Source organism: Cydia fagiglandana, chromosome Z (genome assembly GCF_963556715.1).
Source record: "Cydia fagiglandana chromosome Z, ilCydFagi1.1, whole genome shotgun sequence".
In the NCBI taxonomy this organism is placed as follows: domain Eukaryota; kingdom Metazoa; phylum Arthropoda; class Insecta; order Lepidoptera; family Tortricidae; genus Cydia; species Cydia fagiglandana.
The window spans coordinates 41,446,359-41,470,118 of NC_085959.1; the positions used below are offsets into that span (position 1 = coordinate 41,446,359).

The 23,760-nt window shown below is 40.3% G+C and overlaps 2 protein-coding genes across 4 annotated transcripts in view; one reads left to right on the forward strand and one right to left on the reverse strand.

Moving 5' to 3' along the window:
- LOC134678400 (ecdysone-induced protein 74EF) overlaps positions 1 to 23,760 on the forward strand; it is a 263,550-nt gene that overhangs the window by 239,394 nt on the left and 396 nt on the right. The gene's annotated exons all lie outside the window — the stretch shown is intronic.
- LOC134678394 (EEIG family member 2) overlaps positions 6,566 to 23,760 on the reverse strand; it is a 99,792-nt gene continuing 82,597 nt past the window's right edge. For 2 of the 3 annotated variants that reach the window (XM_063536954.1, XM_063536955.1), the window contains 10 exons: positions 22,481 to 22,661; positions 21,248 to 21,381; positions 20,557 to 20,640; positions 18,827 to 18,924; positions 18,446 to 18,540; positions 16,215 to 16,874; positions 9,063 to 9,189; positions 8,472 to 8,580; positions 7,629 to 7,743; positions 6,566 to 6,653 (listed from right to left, as the gene is read on the reverse strand). In XM_063536954.1, the coding sequence (XP_063393024.1) occupies positions 6,650 to 6,653; positions 7,629 to 7,743; positions 8,472 to 8,580; positions 9,063 to 9,189; positions 16,215 to 16,874; positions 18,446 to 18,540; positions 18,827 to 18,924; positions 20,557 to 20,640; positions 21,248 to 21,381; positions 22,481 to 22,661 (1,607 nt within the window). In that variant the 3' untranslated portion in view covers positions 6,566 to 6,649. The remainder of the gene's footprint in view (positions 6,654 to 7,628; positions 7,744 to 8,471; positions 8,581 to 9,062; positions 9,190 to 16,214; positions 16,875 to 18,445; positions 18,541 to 18,826; positions 18,925 to 20,556; positions 20,641 to 21,247; positions 21,382 to 22,480; positions 22,662 to 23,760) is intronic. The other variant, XM_063536956.1, reaches the window with a different exon arrangement.

Here is a 23,760-nt window from a genome sequence, read left to right on the forward strand (position 1 = left end):
AATTGTACGGGTAACCATGGTCACTCCAGGTTTAACCGGTTAACCCCGAGTTAATGGGATGGTGCAAGTGGCGCTAATAATATTAACTAGTGGTATGGTAACCCATAGGGTCATTGCGTCAGTTCACCGTCCACTTGGCGTAAAGTTTCCACAAAGAATCTTATATGGTAAGACACAGAAATATAAATCTTGAATAGGCGTGCTCGTAGCGCCAACGTCGCTGGCGAAAGTGGAAGACCCGAGCGAAATACAAACGTACTCCTTATTTTCCTTTTCATACAAACGTACTCCTTATTTCCCTTTTCATACAAACGTACTCCTTATTTTCCATTAAAAATATTTTAATACAATTTGCTTTATATCAATTAATTACAGTCATACGTCCAACCTGCCTTTATCTTACCTTGATTTACCTTTGCCCTTGTCACAGTGACAAAAGCGTGATATCCGTAGCCGCTTTCATATTGATTGACATGATGACAAGGTACGAAATTGTACGGAAATTCAATTCTTTGCCTGTGTAAAAACGCTGGTGTTTAGGTTACCGATTCTGACTCCATTGAAAGAATTCCATATCTTTTTTCGGTTTGGGTTCCCGCAATTTTACGGGGGGTACAATTAATAAAATAACCATTTACATATAACCAAAGAAATGGCGTTTTATTTAAGCCGAGGCATTGTCAGCGCGCGACAAAATGTCGACAACTATTTCAATAACACCTACTTATGAATACTATACATTTAAGAATAAAAATACTTAGTTCGAAACCGGACTTTCTACAGAAGTAAAATCAAGAATACACTTAACGGTAGACGAACGGACGACACAAACAATATTATAATAATTAATAACATATCAATAATTAAAATAATTATTACACAAAACTGACCTGTAACAACTCCGGTTTCGTTTAAAAACTGCCAAACGAAATTTAAATATAAATTACATTAATTGTATGGCATTTACAGCTAAATAATAAATATGCAGGATTGTAATTGTACATCAAGGGGAAGCGAGATAGACACATTGAGATATTATTACTATTAGAGAAGCCGTATAGCTATCGCAACCATGTACCGTATATGTACCACGCGACCAAGGTCGTGTTGCATAATAAACCACAACTAATATTACAAGCGGAACTCCTTTTCTAATAAGTGGAATTAGAAAAGGAGTTCCGCTACGTCATGGCGCTTACGCGTTAAGGTCGTGAGCTTCCCGCTCCGCTTTTGTTTGTCGTCAAAACAACAGCAACTCATGGCGCAAAATACTGGTTCTCTGTGCCGGTTCTATACGTAGTAATAATAGTACAATGGATAGACATGACGTAGAGACCGCTCCATTCAAACACTGTTCGAAACCACATATCCAAAGTTTCGACTATTTGCCTCTCTATCGCTGGAATATGCGATAGTGAAAGAAGCAGACAGACGAAGGAATGAACGAAGTTCGCGGTAGCCCTATTGTTATTGCAATAGTATGCATTGACTCAAATTTCGATTGTTCATCGTAAATAATATATGGTAAGACTTGGCGCAAGCTATATGTGCGAGAAATTCACAACGACAAAGTGTGGGAATGTCATCGTTGATGTCAAATTACTAGAGTCGGACCAAGAAGAGTCTGCAGCGGGTTTGATAGCCCACGCAGTGCAAGTGTCATTTATACGTCATAATTCCATAGAAGTTTAAAATAACACGTGCCACGCAGTTGTAAGTCAAATCCGCTGCAGACTTTTCATGGACTGACATTATGAAAACTAACCTAACTTTGTTTAGTTCAAGTCAGTGCATAGTTATCTTAGACAGACTCTAGTTTTCGTTATGTTACTAGCCGAAATTACGAACTAATAGACCAAGACAACTCTGCAGCGATTTTTATGGCACAGACTGTTCAAGTGTTATTTAAACGTCATAATTTCATAGAAGTTTGACGGTTCAAATAACACTGGCACGCCTGTGCTATAATAATCGCTGCAGAGTTATCTTGGTCCGACTCTAGTAACGTGTTTACAACATTAGGAACACAAAAACAGTTTGAAAAAAAATAAACACCACGAATTTATATACTTAACATATCGCTGACCCAATATTACAGGGTTCTATGTCACATTTTCAAGATCGTTCAAAATTAGACTTAATGTCACTACGACAATGTTCAAATTTCAGTTGGATAAAAGTGAAACATAGAACCCTGTAATATTGGGCCGGCGATATATGTAGGTAGGTATGTCGTAAAGAGTTGTTTCTACGCCGTGTCTCGAGTTTGATACAATAGTATACAGTATACACAACCTGTGTTCTCTCTGCAAAACTCTTTCAATCTCAGTGTTACTAAATACATTCAGCGGGTACTACATATGTTTGTACTCCATTCCAGATAACATTAGGGGTCATCCATTAATTACGTCACACGTTTAGGGGGTGGGAGGGGGTCAAGAAAATGTTACATGTTGTGACATGGGGGAGGGGGGAGTCACAAACATTGTGACGTCATTTTAACTTCATTCTCACTATTCATCAGTAACCGAAAATTAATTTATATTTTTTTATTCGCTGTACATTTCAATAATGAGGTTTTGGAAGTAGGTTATTTTCGTTCCTAATTGGTTTTGTGTTATAAAATTACTAATATTTCTTTAAGCAAAAATATTTTTTTATTAAAAAAATAATGCCGAGTTAGTATTGCCGATTTCGTTGAAAACAAAATTGCCTAAAATGTGACGTCACACCAGGTGGGGAGGGATTTGCAAAATGTGACCAAGTGTGACAAGGAGGGGGGGAGGGGTCAAAGAACCTAAAAATTCGTGTTACGTAATTAATGGATGATCCCTTATAGACTGTACAAGATCACATAATCAGAGATTCTAAACCTTTCCTATGAAGTGACTGTAAACTAGTTTGATTAAGGGTATTCCAGCTGTCCATCTTTGTCCAATGTGTATTGCGTTTCGCATTTTGCTTTAATGAGAGAGTGAGACGCAATGACATTGAACAGGTGGAATATCACTAGATACGTGAACGAATACAAAAGTAAATTGTAGACAGATAAGACAGCAATGACACCAGATATCGAGCGTTGTTGACCTCTGGCTCTTTAGATGATTTGTAAGAAAACTAGGGGACATTCTTTATTGATTGTAAACTATAATTAGAATATAACATTTTTTTTAAATTCTGATGTGAAAAATGATTCTGGTGGATAAATTCGGTGGAAATATTTTCACCGATATTTTACTTACAATAACTAAAAAATATGGGATAATCTTTCACATGTCGACCTAGTCTCACAGTAAGCTCAATAAGGCTCGAGTTGTGGGTGCTAGACGAGAGATATAATACTTTAGGCCGGCTGTACACACTCGCCAAGAGACCCGGAGACGGGCCGAGAACGAGTGTGTACATACTGCTCCCGTCTCGTCTCGCCCTTCTTTGGCCGAGTCTGTTTTTGCCTTAGAGGCTCTGGACCAGTGTGGACTGCCGCCTTATTCATAAACGTTAACTAAAGTTGACAAGCTGATAATAATCGTATGTCCCTTTCCGACGTATTGGTATGACGGAAAGGGACAAACGATTATTATCGCTTTAGTAAACGTTTATGAATAAGGGGGTTAGAACTACTTAGAACTTAATTGGGATCGTATGACTGAGAAATGTAACTTATTGAATGTCATCCTAAAACTTGCACCAGAATCAGTTTTCTTGTTTATTCCCACTAGTTACCACCAAGTTGTTACCAGTGGTAACTACGTACTGGGAAGATTTTTTCCACCTTTTACCACTGGTAACTACTTATACTGAAAAAAAATCCAGTAGTTATCACTGGTAAAAAGTGGGACTTTTTCCTAGTAGTTACCGCCCAAATTTTGTTAGAGTTCAATACTAATAAGGTACGTTTTCCTACCATCTAATTCCATCTGGAATGGAGTATATCATATTAAACGACCATTATTGGACGTTACTCGTGTATGTATGTACAGTCGCCAGTATATAAGTGTCCCGCTGTATTACCTACACAATCTCGTATTCAATACTGCATCGCTTAGTTAAATACAATAATACGCTTATATATACGTACGCGAATATAATGACAATAAATAGACAACTAGCCGATAGTTTCTCACAGCTCTTAATTGTATAGAAAATAGGAAAAATGCGGGTAGATGTAACGTGGAAATTAAAAGTTACCTCATTTTGACTAAAAATTGTTTGTTTTTCATAATATTATTATTTTACATAAGTAAATTCAGGATTAAATGCCCTATTGGCAATTAGTTTGTTTAAAAATATATATTATTTTTCATACAATATTATATATTTCTAATAAATATTTGCGTATGGCGGGCTTGATTTTGTAAAATTACAATTTCACTTTGCGCGAGCGAGACAGCGTTATCCATATAGCGATGTCCCGCTCGTACACCGAAACGATGTGCGGATTTGACCGCCTTTGACTTGTCAAATTGTAAGTTACTTTCATATCGAGCCCTGGAAGTTAGGGGTTGTTAAAACTATGTTTTAGCGGGGCGGGGGTTAAATCTACCCGCCATTTTTGAGTCTGCCAGGCAAGTGTGCTGATAGCTCGCAGATTACCACCCGTAGATTTTGCATTTGCACTCACCGCATAAAGTCACTCTTAGGCTTCGTTTCAACCGAAAATATACGAGGATGCGTAACTATATGGGTTTGTTATAAGTTAAGAACCAATACAATCACTTCATTTACTTCTTCTTAACAAACACATCGCTATGAATCCTTGCACATATCTGGTGGAAAAGCAGCCTCATACCACAGATTCATTTATTGTATGCCAAGATTTGGCATAAACCGGTATCTGAAAAGAACAGTTCTTTAACCGGTAACGGCAAACGGAAACGAAATCGGTTTGAGAAATAAAGCGGTTTCCGATCCCTGATTTTATCAATGAACTGAACGTACATTCAAAGAGTTTAATTTCCTACCCATTTCGTACTTTTTCACAGCAACAATAGTCTAACGACTTTTATATTGATCGTCACAGTGTCAAGGTAAGAAATGGGTAGGATTTTTTTACTGTATGTACTCGTAGGTAAGTGCTTGTGCAGTGAGAGTAGTGCCCCGTCTATTTGGTAATCTACGCCTCAGCGCCGATACATAGCTGCCGACGGCGACGCTAGGGTTGTCACCGATTGCAGGAACACCCGATTATTTACACAAATCATTTGTTTGTTTGTACATACATTAATAAGTCGAAATCATTGGAACAACGGACGTGCGACTGAAATTCACCAATCAAATAATTGTATTGGTCATTAGACGTACAGTCTAAGTCAGCATCAAATAGATAGTGACGGCGAAACTGGCCAAATATATCGAGACACATCCCTGTTCCTATGGTAACAAAGGTATGTTACGATATATTTAGCCACGTAGACCGTCACTATCTTATTGACGCCGACTGCACTTGTAATGGAAGTTTTCGTATGGATATTTGGATAACATAACTGCCGACCCAACTTTCTCTCGTCCCGTGACTAAATAATAACAACTGACATTTATTCTTAAACGACGCACAGACGTAGTGCATAATTATTACGAACGTGTACTATTTCAGTCAGTCTCAGGCCAAAAATTATTGAGGTTGACTCAACTAGCATGGCAAATACGAAAATATCCGTGAAAAAACAACGGAAAACAATTATGCACTACATCTGTACACTAATATACGTCTCAAAATCGGAAGCATTTGTCAAAATTATTGATCTAAGGATGATACAATCCTTTTTATATAATGCAACACACAGACATCGTGGAACAACATATAGGTATATTACAGTCGGTGTAGGTAATACTTTGATGAGGGTGATTATCAAATTCATTGTAGGTTTTGTAGTCCTACAACCAATATGATAATAACCCATTTGTTTTGAGGAAGTGTTCGTAACATAGCCAGCTTCGCGTATTCATCAAATACAGTGTCTTATTATAGTGGAAGCTACAACTTCTTCTGTTTTAGTTCATATTTAACCTATTTAGCGCCAAGGGGATATTTGGTCAAATAATATTTTTATTCCTACTTATACATTTTTTAAGCTTCCAATTTATTGTGATAAGAGGCTCATTTTCCATCTATTTAACTAGATTTAGTTATACAATTCAACGTGTGTCAACAACCCTCCTGTCAATGTCAAGGTTAAGTTTTCTATTTACGCCACAAGATGCCATACTCTAAGTGTCACTTGTGTTTTTAACTTGAGTCCCAAGGGAATCTAAATTTACTTTTAAGGTAGTTTTTTGCAGGCAAAATTGACCCCTCTGCTCTAGGGCGGGTGGTTATTCCACCTGTCCAAAGTCAGTGCGTCTCACTAGCTCATTAAAGCAAAATGTGAGACGCAATACCATCCTAATCTACGCTTGGCGCTGAAAAAGGTTAAAAATGTATAGACATAAAAAAGCCAATTTTATTGAAGATAATCGAAAAAAAAGTTGTAAAATTGAACACAAGCCGCATGGAAGTGACATCTATTGTGAAGGAAGTATCGTGGTCGACCGAGTGTGTGGTGTGGGACAGTCTGTGGAGGTCGTCGGGCGTGGTCGGGTGTTGTCGGGCGGCGTCGGGTCAGACTCGCGGCGGGCCGAGACCCACGTCGGCGTACACTCAGGCCGTAGGCTACCTGTATAGGGGTATATACAATATTACAACACCTACCTACATATACTGAAATAGATGTCATATACTAAAGAAAAAACCGGCCAAGTGCGAGTCGGACTCGAGTTTCGTACATAAGTCCGACTCACGCTTGACTGCACATTTCTTATAGGTTTTCCTGTCATCTATAGGTAAAGAACTATTTTATATATAAAAAAACATGTCCATCTTTGGGTTACTAATTTACATATGTGTACCAAATTTCAACTTAATTGGTCCAGTAGTTTTCGAGAAAATAGGCTGTGACGGACAGACAGACAGACGCACGAGTGATCCTATAAGGGTTCCGTTTTTTCCTTTTGAGGTACGGAACCCTAAAAAGCCTTCCAGTGGCAGAAGCCGGATTCGGACCGGCGTATTCAGCCGCCTTGCACATCTAGGCTAACCAGTCACGGCGGTACCCGTACCCAGGGCCGGATTAAGGATGTTGGGGCCCCTATGCAGTGCAACGCTCGGGAGTATTTCATTAATTTAAAGAATGGATCGAAAAAACACAATAACATAAGCATACTCATTATTATAAGAATAAAATTATTTCTACATACTCATACTCATTATTATAAGAATAAAATTAGGCAACTGCCTAGGGGCCCCGCCTCGGCTAGGGGGCTCAGGCGGGGCCCCTAGGCAGTTGCCTACTTTGACTTAGGGTTATTCCGGCCCTGCTCGTACTAATTTCCCGAGCATAGGCAATCTTAGAAAGACTAGACGTCTTTGACCAACTCGAGCGACGCGAGCTATACGTCCTTGCATTTCCTATACGAATATCTATACAACTTTTTGGCAACGAATTAAAGGTCCTATTCGGCAGTGACCCTTCCTACGAAGCAGGCGGTCCTGGTCCTGATAAAAGGGCATTTATTTGTATTTAAGACATATCTCGTTCCTGAGTGATGTGTGTTATCTATTATACATATGAGTAAGTGAGTATGTATCTCGCCTGCGCTCGTGCGGGTGTATGACGACGCGCTGGTAGTCTGGCCGCCGCTCCGTGCGCTGCCGCGAGCCCAGCTCCGCGGTGCCGTCGCGCGCTATGAACAGTTGCAGCCCGGATGCTGGAACACACACACACACACGTATATTCATACATGTAGAACTAAGTGAATATAACTAGACTTCTTCAGCTTGGCAATAAAGAGTAGAAATTAAAAAGTGGTAACACTGTAGTATCGTCCCGTTTTCTTATATATACTGGTTTGATAAGGTCGTCCTTATGCGGTGTTGCTTATACCGCGGTGTTGCCACTTTTAAATTTCTACTCTTTTTTGCCAAGCTGTACTTTACAATGTAAAGGGTATAACAAAAGACATCAACGCGCTACTATTTAATGAACTAGAAGGGCGTTGATGTCTTTTGTCCATATCTTTTTATTTAATGTTTGCCTAATTTTGTAAAACAATTTAAGTTATATATGTACTAGAAAAAGTACAAGTATACAATAGTGACTTTCAATCTCGTACCTTACTTCGATACTCGACTGAAAAGCTCTCTATTATATCACGATAGTATAAAATACTCTTAGGTAGGTATATTGAAGATATAGGCTATAGGACACAATGTCATTACTCACTCGAGGTCGGTCTATCGCTAGCGAGTTATTCAAAGGATTGTAAACCTTACAGTAAGCGCACAAGGTCGTTAGCTCGTTACTCACTCTCCGCGGAGTCGTCGATGGCGTGCTTGAGGTCGTTCTGCGCGAGCAACTCGTCGATCAGCGAGTCCGGGTTACACTGACGGATTGTGAACCGTGCTACAAGGACGTAAGGTTGCTAATGGCACTCACTCTCCGCGGAGTCGTCGACGGCGTGCTTGAGGTCGGTCTGCGCGAGCAACTCGTCGATCAGCGAGTCCGGGTTCACTCGCGTGTTCTCCACCCGGCAGGACACCATGTGCTGAACATAAAATACAATCGAGATTTATTGATTGAGTTTTACACCAAACTGTCGGTGAATCAACTTTTTATTGTCACTCGTTGTTATGGTTATTTAAGGTTACGGTAGCCTGGGTCACTTTTAATGCCCTTATTTAATGGTATTCTTAACAACCAAACATATCATTTTTATGGCAGTTATGGACCGACTCTTAATTCTATGTATATTTTTTAAGCTTATTAGAATATTAACAAACCATGCTACCTATATGGCCACGAATAGACTAGGAACGATTGTCCTATGACACTTGTCGCCAGCGACTTCAGATGAAGTACCGAGACCTCATTCCTAGTCTATCCGAGGTTGTATTGCCTGGATGACGGGGCAGATTAACAATAAAAAAGTTGATCCATAAAGTTAAAAAAAAAAGAACTACTACCATGTACAAATACGTACTACCATGTTGGATAATCATATAAGTAGTAAAGAGTGAGAGAGCTGACCTGGTCGTCGACGGGCGCGGCCTGCGGCTGCGGCGGCGCGCGCTTGCGGCGCGAGTAGGCGGCGCGCGCGCGGTCCAGCGAGCCGCTCTCGGACGCGGACGCGGTCAGCGACCCGGACGACGGGTTCCTGTTGCCATGGATACGTTAGCTTTGTACCTATGTACGTTCGAGGGAAGTTTTTATTTATTGGGAAAATGGGACGCCAAACGGTTGCTGAGCCGGCCAACTGCAGTTTATTGAATAAAATCTTATAGACCTTAAGACGAAAGCAGACAATATTAAATTACCGCTTTCTCTACACGTACGTAGTCCCCATTTTCCTATCTGGGTATTGAAATTTAATGTATATTGACCAAGGCTATGTCTTTTCATTTGACGTTTTCAATTTTTTTTATTATACGAAGTTTATTTATTTTTAAGTTTATAATTCTTTTTATAACTAAAAAATTAAATAAAAAGTCATTCAAAAGGGCATTAGCTGTGATCAAACTACATTAAATTGGGTAAATATATTTTCTATAATATCGATACCCAGGGAAGAAAATGGGAACTAGGCTTGGCGAACGTGTGACGCACCCCAGCATAACATAATAAACGCATTCAAAATATGTTACTTTACACTTTTTGCGTTAAAAATGTATAAGCTTACACTCAAGTAAGCTTCTAACAAAAATAAGTTTGAACCAAACTTGTAAATATGTATATAATAAAATCCCAATTATAAAAGTAAACAGTAAATTTGTTCCGTAACTTAATATTAATTTACTATTTATAACACACAAAATCACTCCACACGACTCGTACAAACATACAGACGGACGACATTTCATCATTATTACAACTACGTATGTATTAATATTGATATTAATTAGTAAAATGTTCTAACTACCAATTTAATGCATAGAAAAATCGCAGACATGCTTCAAAAAATGGTATCATAGGTTTTATGTTAAGGTACATTTCCAACGATTAGATAATAGGCAGGTATACACAAAACGAGCTGCCTCGCGAGGAAATTGCCGCGCGAAGCAGCTCGGTCTGTGGAAACGTGCTTCGGGCGAAGCAAACGCGCTCGCAGCCGCAATGCCTCGGGCGAGGCACGTTGTCACAGGTGCTTCGTACGGCAATTTCCTCACGAAGCGGCTCGTTCTGTGTGGACCCGCCTAATGTGAGCAAAATGTATTTACAGCGGACACTCGTCGGTGCATCTCAACCATAAGTTGACAGTTACAAATTGACCCTTATGTATATGTCAACCGGTAGCTCTTAGCTTTATATACCAGATATAAGGGTCGATGCATAACTGTCAAAGGAGGGTTCTCGAAAAATATTTATTTCTCAATTTTTCCTTTTTCTTCTCGGAGGAATCATACCTTTAGCATTCATAATTTATAATAATAATCACACCCCGCTAAGAAGCTACATACATATGTATATACAATCAGCATATGAAGGTCACTATTTTACAGGTTTTATATGACGTCAATGACGTCATGTGACGCGCGCGGCTACAGCCCAACCTTCGTGCATTCTGACAAGGCTCACAATGACGCGCCGCGCACCATAGGGGCTATTCGATGACGTAATTTATGGACAGTCCCATAGGCGTGGCGTTCAAAGGATTAAATAACTAATATACATCATCAGCTTGGATAATTAAAGGCTCATTAGGATTTGAATTTGTTGCATTGCCGGCTTGAGAAGTGATGCCGCAATGTAACGAGCCTCGTAGTATGCCAAGTCACAGTTCGTCTCGTCTACATGGGCCTTTATTTACGCCTCGGAAGAATTTGCGACGTATTTATTTATTTTCAACTGATATTTTTGACTATAAATAAACTAGACTTTCAAACCGCATTTAATGCTTATCGTATAAAAGCGTGTTTATAATATAATTTAATCATGTATAAAGCGCGTTTGCAATCAATAAGCAATATTATAGAAACAAGTTAAGAAATCATGCATAATAGAAAAGTTAAAAACCCTTAAGCGGAAGACACCTGGTAACTTAATAAATAATAATAATTTAAATTTAGTGACAATATTATTGATTTAAATTATTATTTGCTTTCATATTTCACTGTAGGCTCAGTGATTTACAAAATAAGAGAACAAATGGCGGACTTAACGCCTTGAGTCATTTTCTACCTTAAAAAATAAAACATGTAAGATTAATCTCGATATATTATAAATTACTTATTTAAAAAATACGGCTTTCAGCAAGCCAATTCCGATTTGCTCAAACTCTGAGATTCTTTCAATATATCAACAGTTTAATAATCCCCAACCCAATCAAAACTTTTTTTTACGGAAACGCACGATCGTGTCATGCTATTTCAGTGAGTCTCAGTACAAAAAGTATTGAAGATGACTGATATAAATGGATTGTTCACTACATCTGTATGTAGATTTCCTAAAAAACCTGAACAGACAAGCAATTTAAAAAATATGTTGGCTAGGTAATTCTGAATATTATGAATCTTACTAAAATTATACTTATGTCATTATTTTTTTTAATGTACAAAGCGTTACGAACGAAAACAATCATACTTAAACAACTATTATCATGAATGACATTGAAATTTATCACTGGACGCCATTTTACGAAGTCGTGACGTCTTTTTACGTGTAATCAAAATAGGTTTTTTTTTATAAAATTGACTAATACATTTCATACTTTTATTAAATTACAAAAATTAAAACTCATACAAACATAGCCGCTGCCATGCAAACGAAGTTACCCTCTCATTTTAAAATAACATTAAATTTGACATGTAACATCTACATATATCTTCTCTGGCGGCCTAGCCAAGGTGACGATCGCTTGCGCTTCGCCATCGAATCGATTTGTGTCTCTCTATCACTCTTCCATATTAGTGTAACAGGGACAGTTGCGTTTCGTTCGCTACATTGGCATGTTGTCTACGGAACCAGATACTAGTTTTTATTGCTAGAGTAGGATTGTATTGTAATACAAAGATATTGAAGATAATAAAACTTTTAAATACAAAACTTCTAGTCGTTCTTCTTTCTTAGCTTAACTTTGATTGTATGGGAGCGGCATTTTGACGGCGGGTTCATGCGACTAATAATATGTCTTCAAAACCTTATAATCAGTTGCAACATATCTTACGGCGTCGCTGTAGTTCAGCCCCATATACATCTGTCAAAACGATACGCCATTTTTGCACCGTTCGCTTTGTACAGATGTAGTAAATCTGAACAATCCTTTGCCATCGTATTTTCGCGGAAACCTTCCTATTTGTCATCAAACTTCAGTCAACCATAGTACTTTTTGTACTGACTGTGACTGAAATAGGCGAAATAGCATAACACGTTCGTGCGTCTCCGTGAAAATACGATGGCAAAGGATTGTTCACTACATCTGTAACTTCGTATGCTTCGTAACATGGCGCCCTAACAGCAAAAGCAGTTACTAGCTACAAAATATCAAAACGCACGACATCTACCACCCGTACACATAAACACAAGATTAAGGTAGCCCTAATAGGGCTTGATCCAACGGGAAATATGCAACGGAATCCATATCTGTATTGATAAGACGAACAATTCCAAAAACGTGTAAATAACGCAATTTTTTTACACTTCTAATAAAGCTAAGAAGCTGATATTTGGCATGATAACGTGTGATAACTTAGCTTTAAATTCAACGGGGTAGGTATATTGTATTACAGGTGTACTTTAAACAATCCTTGAACATCGTATTTTCTGGGATAAGTTCGTATTTGTCATGCTGCCTCAGTACTTTTTATATTGATACTGACTGGAACAGCATAACACGTTCGTGCGTTTCCGTGAAAATACGATGGCCAGCGATTGTTCACTACTTCTGTATACACCGTTGTATTATATAACTAAATGACTATCCCCGAGAAAGTGGAGCCTTTTGTGGAGTGCCCCTATCCCGAATAGTTCCAATTGAGTTGGTTCAGAGTTGTAAACATTAATCTCGGTGTTATGTGCACAGGGTGAAATTGCGCCAGTACAACGATATGTGCTACCTTACACTTCACGATAAAATATCGTGTCTATTCGGTTGGTTAAATATGTAAAACGGAGTGACTTCAGTAGCATAGCTTTATTATGGTGACTGCTATACTCGTAGTTATTGGTCACTTCATAGCAGTAGATGACCACTCTTGACAATAACACTTCTATTGCCTTGTTTCTTTCTGATTTGTTAACCGTGGCCAATTACAAGGAGTGGCCAATTACAAGAAGTGGCCAATTACAAGGAGTGGCCAATTACAAGAAGTGGCCAATTACAAGGAGAGGCCAATAACTATAGCAGTCACCCTATCTCTTTACAAACCCGCCTATTTCTTACCTTTATACCTATTTCTTTATATCATAGGTTCAAACTTCACTGGCAAAATATGGACCTTTTTTGTACGGCTGGGCCTTGTGAGGTTGTAACTTTTATACCGTAAAGTCCACGACAATTTACTGTCCATATCAAATATGTATTCTGTTCTATCTTAAAATGGAAGATTAATTACAATTTCATAATGGAAAATCGCGATTTTCTCACAATAGTGTAAAGTAGCACACTGATTGCCACATGCCATCATGTCAAAATAATAAATTTCAAAATGGCATAACACGTGGTTTGGTGCGGGCGAATCCTTGGGCAGTTCTTTACTTCTTCACAAAAGAGATTTACATTATACCGTGGTGTAATACGCGTAGAATAATCTCGAAAAGAAATACCGTTATGTTCTTAGTTAACCGGTAAATGTACATATTAAATATGCTGACCATGAAAACCGGTTTTCTTATAAATTTTACCAGATTTTTTTTGTGATAACTAAAATAACAAAGCTTTCATTTATATTAGTTTTTCTCAGTGACTACTTTTAATGTTTTCTTGCTCATTGCTAGTACATTGAAATACGTATTAAATAATGCAACAAAACGTATAGTGCTACCACAATTGACTGGTTAACTTTCTTTCTTAAAGGGTTAATTTAGTAATACAAGAACGCCCTCGTATCCGGCCGCACCGGCCGCGTGCGTGGGTACTGACAGCGCGGAGCTGGGGCGGCGCGGCAGCGAGTCGCGGAGCGCCGCGCACGCGCTGCACTCGCCGTCGCCGCGTCTGGACACACACGTCTCCTTACACTAACGGCGACAACTCTTCACTCGTAGGTAGACCTTATGTCCTCGTAATAAGGTTCACGAATTATCAGTTAACACATTCATTGTCAGCATGAGCTACGCGCTATGTATGAGAGTAGCCGATAACACGGGAAAAAGAAAAGGGTCGCTGACAGTGGATGTGTTAACGGCTTCCTAGTAATTATTTATTTTATGATTATTAATTTATTATGCTTAATGTAATGTTTACCCGGTAACCAGGTATTGGCTGTTGTATTTATAAATGTCGCTATGTATTTTTCATGACACTGTAAATGTTCTATTGACTCGTAAAAGAGTGCTTCAGGCCTGCTTACAGATTTTTTTTATAAAGTCATTCTAAGAAAAATGTGTTTTTTGTGACAAGTCAATGTTTGTTGCCATTTTTTTCCGCCTTTATTTAATTTCAAATTGTCAAATGTTTGGTACTTAGGTTACATAACGCCTTCCTGTTGAAACCGGTAAGAGAAACCGGTACGTAACGCGACTAACGCATTTAACACATATACAGGTACGCAACACAACACTACGATTGCCAACTGTCAAAGGTTTTTATAGATGGCGCCAGCATTGATTTTACCCGCCTCTACTTTGGTTCTATGAAATCTGGCTTCAAGGGCCAGGCTATAAAATAATAATAAAAACCAAGAATGTGATACTATTCGTAGGATTGACAGGTGAAACCTATGCTAGCGCTATCTGTAAAATACTTCGGCCAGCCAACCCCATCGGCACACGCTGCTCTAAATATTGCTCGTCAAAAAGACGCACGTCCTCGGGACCCTTTCTCAAAACCTTCTATGTAACTTGTAATACAAGCGGAAGTCACTTTTTGACAGCTTTTGTTAGAAAGGGACTTCCACTTGTATTATATACAAGTTACAAGCTTTTGAGAAACGGGCCCCTGGTATCTCTGTCTTAATTTGAGAAATTAGTATGAAGAGACAAAAAATAAGATACGCATTCAGGAATGAAACTATTTCTATTATCTTTCCTAAAATACACTAATTCAATCTTACACCAGATAATGACCTTAAAACTAAACAAATTATTAACATAACACCCCTTAAACAAAAATAAAAAAAAAAACAAGTAAAAAAGAGACAGAATAAAAACCAAAAGGTAAGAGAAAGAGAAGCAGATAGTCCCGCTCGTGCCCTCAACCTAGTTAGTACGCTCAGACGTTACAGGAATGGAGGGAGGAATGGTCTTGTGTGGCCCGGTCGAGGTCCGTTAAATGTACATTTAATTTATAAAAAAAAAAAATACAATTGTGTCTTGGTAAGGTTGGCGAAATATAAAAAGTGGGCCGATCTCTGGGACAAGTGTGAACAAGATCGGCTCACTTTATATTTCGTCAATTTTACCAAAGACTTTAGAGATGCATTAAACTGAAACACCACCCTTTATAGCTAGGTTGCGGAAAAGAAATACTTATGTACATATTTATAAAATTAAAACAGTATAAATATTTTTTTATTGTTTATTACATAGTAAAATATTAGATTATACATACCGGTTTTTTGTATAAGTTAAATATGTGTTATTGGAAACCGGTTTCATTCTGGTCGGGTCAGGCTATGGATATCAATTTTCCCCTTATTTCAGTTGCGCCCACAATTATGACCGGAAGGTCCTCGTGTAAATTAGAAATAAGTATTTACAAAAATTAAGAATGTACAGTGAGCTGCGAAATTGCATAGAGAAATTATGAATGAATTCGTTGATAAAGTCGCCATGCACTATACTATATTATAAAATTGTGTAAAATACAACTCGCTTGTGTCTCTCAAACGGTACAAGTAAAATCGGACCTATGTGTCATCACATAACACAAGAGGAGAGGTCCATGTGCTCTATGCGGTGTCTGTGTAATGTGTGATAGCAAACCAACAGTAAAATAATGCCTCGTCAAACGGACGTACACGAGCAGACAAGCGACCGGGCCACCCGACCACACTCGGGATCAAAGCAAGCCACACAGGACGCACTAACCTCGGGTCCGTGTAGCTGTGTCTCAGCACCTCCCCGCGCCGGCGCTCCGACGCGTAGTGACACCTCTGTATCACCGACACCCTCTCTTTCGGCGTCGACGTGAACACGTCCTTATCAACATTCTTGTTGGATAGACTCTTGAAACGGTTGCGGACGTCGATCGATAACCCCTCAGTTTCCTGGTCAGATGTGATGCTGTAGAACTCGTCCTCTATGCACCCCGATAGTCTGTTGGCGTCGGAGATTAGAGAGCTCTTTCTGTGCGCCAACGGTGTTAAGAATGGAAAATTGTTGAACAGTTCCTCGTTGCGTTTGTTCCTCTCTATCAGAGCCGGGATTGTGTTTAAAGATTTCTGCTTGAATATTTGGAAATTCGTCAAAGGCTGCACGGCGTTGCTTATCATTGTTGCCGCGGCCTTCTTTTTCTTATCGAAATAAGTGGGCATAGCGAAATGTGCATTGCTTTCATTAGTGAGTGTCGTGTCTGGTGTTTTGTAGTCTTCTGTCGCGGGCGACTGTATGGCGTGTCTTATGACGTCCGGCGGTCCGGTGAGGGTCGTGTTGGGCGTCAGATAGACGTCCGAGTTGTCGGACGAGACTGATTTCTCGAGGAGCAGCTTCGTTAACGTTTGTGCTCGCCCTGTGTGCTTGCACAAGCGACTGCGGGTGAGGGGACGAGAGAGAAACAAAAAATCTAAATTAATTAAGCTGACAATCGTCGGTTAGTTACTCGTGTTGAGGAGCGGCGGGCGCGGAGTGCTAGTGCGAGCACATTTAGCGGGACACAGCGCACGGAATCACTTCGTGGGTTAGCTTTCTAAGGACGCTAAGGACCAAGAATTTCGTACATTTCCCGCTTTCCTATTTCTATCGCACGCGCATATTATATAGCTCGGCTCCTTGCACAGTGGCATTAAGCGTTGGCATCATCGGCGGGACAGCTATATAATTATTCACGTGCGATAGATATAGAAACAGGCGGGTCAATGTTAGAAATTCTTCGTGCTTATCGTTCTTACTTTAGTAAACACAACGTATGAAGCGCAATATATTAATTTATACGTATAAATCGTCTTTTATGGTATATTTCTTAAAACTTACAGGATCTCATGCTGACGACGTCACATTGCGTTCGCTGTGCGTCCTCACAACTTTAGATCCTCAGCCAATATTATTAGTGACTTAGTTCTTCGGTTTTTGATCATAACTTTCGGTATGAGCAAACACTGAATAACTCTCTCCAGTACGACTCTCGTAATGATCAAATTAAAATTAGCGGCCGTAGGATTTTAGAAAATAGTCACAATAAAAAAAACATAAGTAGTAATAAAAAAAAATAGAAATAAAACAATAAAAGAGTAAAAACAATAAAAAAACCCCACCCCAAAACAAGTACATACTACGCTTTTTTACACCCTCATCATAGTCAGTTTCAGCCAATGAAGAATAGAAAAAAAATTAAATTATTTATGAACGGTCTCCCCATATTAAGCAAAACGGTTAGCATGTTTTTATACAGCAGTTACATAAATGCCCTGATACCTAATGTAATATGTTTGCCTAATTACTATCACACGATGACTTAGTCGAAATTATTGATGCCAATACCCAATCATAAAAACGCTAATTTAAATTAGAGTTGAGCCTGCCACTTTTGTTCAAACTATCACGATGAATCCCCACACAATAAATAAAACTCTACCTATCCCTCTACGGCAGCGGTCGGCAACCTTTTAGCAGCCAAGGGCCACATAGCAGTTAACGAAGTGGACGCGGGCCGCACTTTCTTAATATTTATGACTTTATCAGACATTGTCATTTGTCAATATTACATACAATATAGCCAGGGAGGCTCGCGGGCCGCAAGTGAGAGGTTCGCGGGCCACAATGCGGCCCGCGGCCCGCTGGTTGCCGACCCCTGCTCTACGGAATTAAATTATCTCTTGCTGGAGAAACGACCTTCAAGACTTTACGGCCAAGTAAGGTAACAACTCCCAAAAATAACATACATACGGGAATTATACCAATTGTACTTAGTTTCTTCGCTTTGAGTATACAGTAAATAATTTAATTTCCGTGCCATTTATTATGCCTTGTCACAATGACAATCAATATGAGAGTCGCTAGGGACATCATACTATTGTTACTGTGACAAGGTACGTAATGGTACTGAAGTTAAATACCTTGACGATATATGTGTAGGTGGAAGGTGCTCGTTTATGCGCGCATACCTGTTATGGTGGGGGCGCGCGTCCGCGGAGTCGCCCTCGGAGCTCTGTCGCGAGTGCGCGGACGCGGCGGACACCGAGCTGCCGTAGCCTGACGCCTGGAACGGTACCGTACATGTGTTATTGTATATATTTTAGTGGGTCAAACATCCACCACCACAATAAAAATAGACGGTCAATATGTGATGCCGCATACACTGCTTAAGACTCGGCCCGAGGACGCTGTAAATAAGATTCTATTTTCTACGCTGTAAGGCTCACTTTGCTGCTCGTGTCCGCACAAGTGTTTGAGGAGTTGAGTTTGTGGTGGCGCATACACTAAGCAAGTCTCTCCGCTCGCGGACGCTGTAAATAGGACCCTATGTTCTATGCTATAAGGCTTACTTTGCTGCTCGTGTCCCCGGAGGTGTTGGATGAGTTGCGCGAATGCGTGTGCTGCTGGAGACAATTAGCACACGACGCGGCGGTCAGCGTTCCCGTTCCTGGAATTATATGATCGTAGAACGTTTAGACAGATCGAAGTTAAAGAATATTATGGGACGATATGACACAAATCAACCTCGTCGTCCCCGTCCCATAGCAAAGCAAACTCAATAGGCTTGTGTAGTGGGTAGACGACGTTATAAGTATTATAATAGATACTCGTATATACGACACATAGAAAACATCCATAACTCAGAGAAAAATATCTGTGATAAATGATAAACAAACCACCCAAACATATGCCCTTGCCAGGATTCGAACCCGGGACCTCATGGTTCGTAGGCAGAGCCACTAACGCACGCCTTAATAGTTATTTACGACACAAGTGCGAAAAAGAGGAAATTCGAAACGAGTGGCGATAAATTAAAACACGACCGAAGGGAGTGTTTTAAATCGACACGAGTAGCGAATTACCTATTCGCACGTGTATCGTACAACGTTTTACAGTACATATGGCCCTTTAAACTTTTGACATCGCACGAAAAATGCTATTTTATGCACTAGTGCTGGAAAATAGGACCATATGTACTGTAAAAATAATTTGAATACTTTTTATATTGTTGGGACCTTGTGATGTAGCAAGATGGTGACTTACCTTACTTAACATTTCATTTTTTTTAAATACCTACCTACCTAAGGTCAATGAGGAGAAGACCGGCACATACAATCTTTGTTGAGGAACACCGTCACAGGTCTAGAACTCACGTATTGTTATACGGGATTCTTATCGTGTTACCTACGTCACGTCGCTCAGACACTGATAGACGGTCTTCTTCACATGACCTTACTTAATCATTTTTGCATGCAGGTATTTTTAGACTCTTGAATAACAAATATACAATTCGCTCGCAAATATAATAAATAGTAGTTACATAAGTACAGATGTAGGGCATCATTATTTTTCATCCTATTTTAATGGAATCGTACGAACGTGTCTTGCTATTTCACACAAATACGAACGTTTCCGAAATAATACGATGGAAAACAATTGTGCACTACATTTGTAGCTAAGGAACTTGATGCTAAATTGACCTAAAAAGGCATAATTTATTTTATTAAGTACACTCGCATCTATATTAGTAAATTTGAAAAAAAGAATCGCATCGCAATTTTATAATTCAATTAATTAATTCAATAATTTTTTAACTATGACGAGAAAAAATCTGACAAACATCTTTATGAAACGAAAATATAAGAAACAACCTAATGTTTCATAAGATACAGAAATGTCCAAATTCCATTTAACTTTCTTGCGAATATCTTCTGAAGCTCTATCTTTTTCGGTATTTTTTTGTATATGTATTCTAAATTCGCATGGTCTGCCAATTAATTAATTTCGCATAAGCATTTAAAACTTTCTTGTCGTCAAAGCAAAACTTGGTGCTCAAAAGTCACACTAAAGTACAGCTCACCGAGCCAGTATTTTAGAGTTCACCAGACGTTTCCGTCAATAGAAAAAAGCTAGAGATTAAAAAAGTTTAAGCGTGAAATTTTTTAACGGCTGTTGTCTTTTTTTTATGTATGGCCAAACTGTATGCAATAATAGCACGAGATGTTCACAAATAGAAATAAAAATATGCGTCACAATAGTTTAGAGAGGCTGGCGCGTGAATAGCAACAGATGTACTAACCCGGATGGTCGGTGACGTCGTCCGGGTCCGGCGACGGCAGCTCGCACGACGGCAGCGACGACAGCGGCAGCGAGTGCCCGCCCTCTGTCAACGACAACCAACCGTGAGATTGACAATAGCACAAATAGTAGGTACTTCGGTGAATCAACTTTATGACTGACACTAATCTGTCCACAACTTTTAAACTTCAAGGCCCCGACTGTGAAACCCAATAAACAGGAACTATGTATATTAGAAGCTCGATTTCTTGGTAATTCTGCTGCCGAAGCCGCTGCTGGGCGTGCTGGAGGTGCAGTCGACCTCGGGGCCGCGTGTGACGTCACTTACCGTAGTTGGACCGCTTGGTGAGGCTGCTGAAGCCGCTGCTAGGCGTGCTGGAGTTGCAGTCGTCCTCGGGGCCGCGTGTGACGTCAGTCACCGTAGTTGGACCGCTTGGTGAGGCTGCCGAAGCCGCTGCTGGGCGTGCTGGAGGTGCAGTCATCCTCGGGGCCGCGTGTGACGGCACTCACCGTAGTTGGACCGCTTGGTGAGGCTGCCGAAGCCGCTGCTGGGCGTGCTGGAGGTGCAGTCGTCCTCGGGGCCGCGTGTGACGTCACTCACCGTAGTTGGACCGCTTGGTGAGGCTGCCGAAGCCGCTGCTGGGCGTGTTGGAGGTGCAGTCGTCCTCGGGGCCGCGTGTGACGTCACTCACCGTAGTTGGACCGCTTGGTGAGGCTGCCGAAGCCGCTGCTGGGCGTGCTGGAGGTGCAGTCATCCTCGGGCCCGCCGGCCGCACTCTCCGAGCCGCTGTCCGCCTTGCCGTCCACGTCCTGTTTGCGCTCGGGCCTGTACAGAAACATCACAGACAAATTAAAGAACAGTTCATCAATTAAATAATGGCCACCAAATAAATTAACAATTAATGCCGAACGCTCGGAACCGGCTTGAACTCTTTTTGAGAAGGCGAATATGTTAAGCATATTGTTTTACCCAAAATCAACGGGTTCAGTCGTAAAGCATGGCATTAAACTGCGGATGTGCGGCTATATAAGAGCTTTGTTGAAAATGGTGAAATCAAAATGATGTCATTTTGTTCTCATTCGCCCATGCGCAAGGGCGAGCGAAATACACGCGCGAATGGTAACAAAATGGCATTTAGATACCATTTTGTCATCAAAATGTACTCTAGTGAGCCTCCTACACGAGCACCCGAACATTTTCTTATTCTCACTAACGATTATTCCGTTCGATGATGTGTAAAAAAACCGCGAACGCTTTAAAATCGATAAATAATTACCGCCGAGTTTCAGACGACACTCAAGTATCATTAAGGCGAGATTATCGCCTCTCCTCCCCTCATTGATTTTTGATTTGATTGATTCATCTTACCGTTTTATCGAACAATCTCGTATCTTGTACAATGGAAAAGCGACCATGTTCAGTGCACATAAAGTTCAAAGTGTAGATAAGGGTAGTGAGAGTAATTACTCTTGGAAGTGATCTGATGTTACTGGTGCAATTATTAGATCCCGGCGTAACCTAGTTAGGTTAGGTGTTTTCAGCAACGAACTAGAATAACTATAAAGTTTGAATAGAGTTCAAATATGAAGCCAAGTGTATTGTGCCGCGAGCGACTCAACTGTATGTCAAACTGTATGTCGACAACGTCAAATCCTGTAATGCCGCGCATGATGTTTGACGTGCAGAATTTTATTTTAGCCAATCAAAACTTTTAGTAACCAATCACAACTTTTAGTAACCAATCGCAACTATTAGTAACCAATCAAAACTTTTAATAACCAATCACAACTTTTTTTCATAGGAATTGGGTAATATTATACCTGTGGACCGTTTTTTGAAGTTATGTATTTACGGGACTTAGGAGTTTGCTGAAGCCGTCTCTGCTCACTGCTTTAATACATATAGCTACGTATATAATACTGACACTTTGAAGAGCGGGTCGCCGGAGATCATGTTCATCTTGATGCGCACCCGCAGCACGGAGTTGTCGAGCCGCCGCCGCGGGTCGTAGCCCTCGAGCAGCCGCCGGCGGGTGCTCTCGCCGGCGCCGGCCAGCTCCGCCAGGTTCACGTCGCAGAACCCGAGCTTCTGGTATGAACGTCCCCCTGGAATATCAAACGACTTGGTTAAGAAGGTCTGGTTGCTAGTGCGTTAATTTGAAAGGGATGTCAATGTGGAAAATAAGGTTAATGTTACTACGACTCCCGACAGTTTAAATTCCATTTTCACTACCATTCCTTAAGTTTGCCGTCCTGAGCTACATTCCTTGCACGGGGCAAAGTTGAGCGGAACGTCTTTGCAAAGTTTGCAGTCGTGAATTGCGACCCGTCTGGCTGTTGGGATGGAGGCTTCGCTCGTCGCGGCAGTAAACTATTCGTATTCGACTAACTTCACCCACTGGCCGTGACCGAGTTCGCACCGCAAAACATTTAGATTTGGCGTACACTGTATGACAAAGATGATTCGACAGCTAAGTAGGGAATGATACCCGTCCTGCCTATACTGCAGCGGTCGGCAACCTTTTAGAAGCCAAGGGAACCGAACCGAAGTTGACGCCGGCCGCACTTTGTTAATATTTATGACTTTATCAGACATTGTCGTTTGTTAATATTACATACAAAAAAATAGTTAGGGAAGCTCGCGAGTCGCAAGTGAGAGGTACGCGGGCCGCCTGTTGCCGACCGCTGCTAACACTAACTAGCTAACCATTGATGCGACTGATTCAAATCACTCGGAGCATAAGCAATAAGCTAATTGATTGTCGTACGCACTTTAACCTCCAGAAATATGTGTACAATTTTAGCCTTATGACATTTACAATAAGATATAAAATTGTGAATAGGTCGACAGCCTATTGATGGCATCTGATCTCGTTCCCGTACGCCAGGTCACGTACTTTTGAACTGTGCAGTTATTTCGATCGTTTCATGATAGTGTCACCTCGAACCAATATAAGCGAGAGACAGAAGAGAAATGAGAGAATAGTTGACAACCGATACACTTCAAGCCAAATATGACTCAAAATCACGACCACGTAAATATCAATGAATATGCGGTCAGAGAGGCCATATTTTCGTATGATATTCTAGTGAGTAAATAACTTTCAATGCTGTTTGTTTGAGTCGGGGTATACATGTCGGCGGCCAATCGTAAGATCAGGTATATCGTGAAATTCCTAGGCATATCGTGAAACGTGAAAACCTT